The 3,509-nt window shown below is 37.9% G+C and overlaps 1 protein-coding gene and 1 pseudogene across 1 annotated transcript in view; both read right to left on the bottom strand.

Moving 5' to 3' along the window:
* LOC116673702 (gastrula zinc finger protein XlCGF8.2DB-like) overlaps positions 1–3,509 on the bottom strand; it is a 325,201-nt pseudogene that overhangs the window by 69,518 nt on the left and 252,174 nt on the right.
* Positions 302–3,509, bottom strand: part of LOC116674237 (zinc finger protein 239) — a gene marked incomplete at its 5' end in the record, with an annotated part of 8,473 nt that continues 5,265 nt past the window's right edge. The window contains one exon of the mRNA XM_032506840.1: positions 302–1,211. Within this exon, the coding sequence (XP_032362731.1) occupies positions 588–1,211 (624 nt within the window). The remainder of the gene's footprint in view (positions 1,212–3,509) is intronic.

Here is a 3,509-nt window from a genome sequence, read left to right as displayed (position 1 = left end):
TGAAGTTAAAGAGAGGATGGCTTCTACAAATGGATAATGATCCTCAACACAAATCCTCAAAACCCACGGTGGATTACATCAAGAGGCGTAAACTGAAGGTTTTGCCACGGCCTTCACAATCTCCTAAAAGAGCAGTGCGTGACAGACAGCCCAGAAATCTGAAAGAACTGGAAGACTTTTGGAAGGAAGAATGGGCGAAGATACCTCCAACAAGAATTAAAGACTCTTGGCTGGTTACAAGAAGCGTTTCCAAGCTGTGATACTTGCCAAAGGGGGGGGGGTTCAAGTATTTCCTCTGCAGGGTGCCCAAACTTTTTTGTTTTCTGTTATTTTGAAGGTGTAAATGATAGAAATGAAATCTAACTTTTTGTGACATATTATACGAATGTCTAATCTGTCATTTGATACCTTTTGGAGATTTTCCTTTCTTTCCTTGACTTATTTCTGCAAATTAATACACATCTTTACCTGGGGTGCCCAAACTTTCAAACCCCACGGTAATTATTGTTTTTGGGTTTTTCTTGACGCTGCACTTTCATGTGTCTCTTAGTAGTTTTGCTTATTTAAAGATAATGTACTTGTTCACACTATTTTGGCTTCTCTACAGTGTGTCTGCGCTGGTGAGATTTAAGGTTATTACTCTGAGAAAACGATTTCCCACATTGATCACACCGGTACGGTTTCTCTCCAGTGTGAGCACGTCCGTGAGATTTAAGGCTACCATTCTGAGAAAATGCTCTACCACATATATCACAGCTGTACGGCTTCTCTCCAGTGTGAATGCGCAGGTGAGATTTAAGGTGACTACTACCAGAAAACATTTTCCAACAGTGTTCACACGAGTACGGCTTCTCTCCAGTGTGAACGCGCTGGTGATATTTTAAGCTACTACCATCAGTAAAGGCTTTATCACATTGATCACAGCTGAACGGCTTCTCTCCGGTGTGAACACGTCGGTGGATTACTAGTTTACCCCTCCTAGAAAAGGTTTTACCACATAGATCACAGCTGTACAGCTTCTCTCCGGTGTGAACACGTCGGTGGATTACTAGGTTATCCCTCCTAGAAAAGGTTTTACCACATTGATCACAGCTGTACGGACTCTCTCCAGTGTGAACTCTCTGATGAATCTTTAAATGTCCGGATGTTGTGAAGGATTTGTCACAGTGTTGACAGTGGTGACATTTGGGTCCCTCACCTCTTCTCTGTTTCTATAGCAACAGACAAACCGAGAGCGAGAGAGAGAGAGTTAGTGAACAATCTTCTTAAACCCTGTTTTTCAGAAAAACTAATATATTTGCCTATAAAAATCAGTGATAAGGACACATTTCAGCCTTTGCTGAACTGCCTGAGGGATCTGAAAATATGGTTGGATCAGAATCTTCTCTGTCTCAACTACAATAACACTGACATTGTTGTTTCGTTGTGCTGAACATTTTAGTGCCTGTGTAGATGTTCTTTAGGTTCCCATATTCGTCCTTTTAACAAGAATCTGGGTGTGTGCTTTTAAATTTGACAAACAGATTAGTTCTGTTGTTAACACCACTTTCTTTCCTTAGACTTTGGGCTAAGGTCAAGCCTTACCTGTTCCGTAAACACTTAGAAAGAGTCATATACGCATTATTACGTCTGGATTAGACTACTGTAACTCTTTGTGTTGATTAGATCAGTCATCCAAACGTATAGGAAGGCCCTCCGTAATGCCAGAGCAGCGTACTACTCGTCATTATTAGAGGAAAATAGGAACAACCCCAGGTTTCTTTTCAGCACTGTAGCCAGGCTAACGGAAGGTCACAGCTCTACTGAGCCAAGTATTCCCATAGCTCTTAGTAGTAACGACTTCATGAGATTCTTCAATGATAAAATTATAACTAATAGAAGAAAAATTCACCAATACCTGCCTTTAACTGGCACTGACTTATCTCTAAACTCAGGAACCTTAGAAACAGCTGTAAAACCAGATGCATGTTTAGATTGCTTTGCTTCACTTGATCTTTATCAATTTAATTCAATTATTTCTTCATCTAAACCATCAACCTGCCTCTTAGACCCCATTCCGACTAGGCTACTGAAAGAAGTTTTACCCTTAGTCAACACTTCTCTACTACATATGACCAATCTATCTTTATTAACAGGCTATGTACCACAGCAATTAAGGAGCTTAATATTAAAATCTTCTGAAAAGCCAAACATTGAGAAGAGTTTTAGCCAAAATTGAAATATATCCAACTTGATCCAATGTTTTTGCCAAATATGACCTATATCAAACATTGAAATAAAAGTGTTTTAGAAAACGTAGAAACGTTAGAAAACCTTGAGAAATGTTTGAAACTATAGGACCTATTATCAACACTGTCCGATGTTTGAAACTATGACTCTAGTCCAACTTGATCCAGATGTTTTAACAAAAATATAGAACTATATAAAAATGATACAGAGGTTTTAGAAAAAATAAACTATATCCAACATTGATAAAGTGTTTTAGACAAAAATAACCTAGTCCAACATTGATCCGATGTTTTAAGGACAAAATAGAAATTATAAAAGTGTGAAAATCAGATTTTTGACAAACTATAGACCTAATATCAAACGATCCAAGATTTTTAGCCAAGTAATAGAATATTCCAACCTTGATCAGATGTTTTAGCACAACTGTAAACCTTATACAACTTGCTCCAGATGTTTTATGCAACTTTAGACCTATATCCAACTTGATCCAGTTTTTTAGCCAAAGATAGACTAATATCCAACTTGATCCAGATGTTTTAGCCAACTTAGACCTATATCCAAATTGATAAATGTTTTTGAGCAATATAGCATATATCCAACCTTGATCATAGTTTTAGCCAATGTAGACTATATCCCCTTTATCAGATGTTTTAGCCACTATAGACCTATATCCAACTTGATCCAGATGTTTTAGCCAACTATAGATCATTTCCAAACTTGATCACCAATGTTTTAGCCAATATAGACTATATCCAACCTTGATCGAGTTTTAGAAACTTAGACCTAATCCACTTGACCAGATGTTTTAGCCAACTTAGACCTTATCCAACTTGCTCAAGATGTTTTAGCCAACTATAGACCTATATCAACCTTGATCCAGATGTTTTAGCCACTATACACTATATCCAACTTGATCCAATGTTTTAGCCAACTATAGACCTATATCCACCTTGATCACAGATGTTTTAGCAAACTTAGACCTATATCCAACCTTGATCCGATGTTTTAGCCACTATAGACCTATATCCACCTTGATCCAGATGTTTCTGCAACTATAGACATATGTCCACCTTGATCCAGATGTTTTAGCCAACTGTAGACCTATATCCAACCTTGAGCCAGATGTTTTAGCCCACTATAGACCTATTTCCAACCTTGAGCCAGATGTTTTAGCCAACTATAGACCTATTTCCAACCTTGATCAAGATGTTTTAGCCAACTATAGACCTATATCCAACCTTCCATTTTGCTCTAAGATTCTTGAGAAAGCAGTCGCCAAA

Source organism: Etheostoma spectabile, chromosome 24 (assembly GCF_008692095.1).
Source record: "Etheostoma spectabile isolate EspeVRDwgs_2016 chromosome 24, UIUC_Espe_1.0, whole genome shotgun sequence".
NCBI lineage: Eukaryota > Metazoa > Chordata > Actinopteri > Perciformes > Percidae > Etheostoma > Etheostoma spectabile.
The sequence above is the reverse complement of the archived record's forward strand: the minus strand, read 5'-3'. Positions and strand labels throughout refer to the sequence as shown.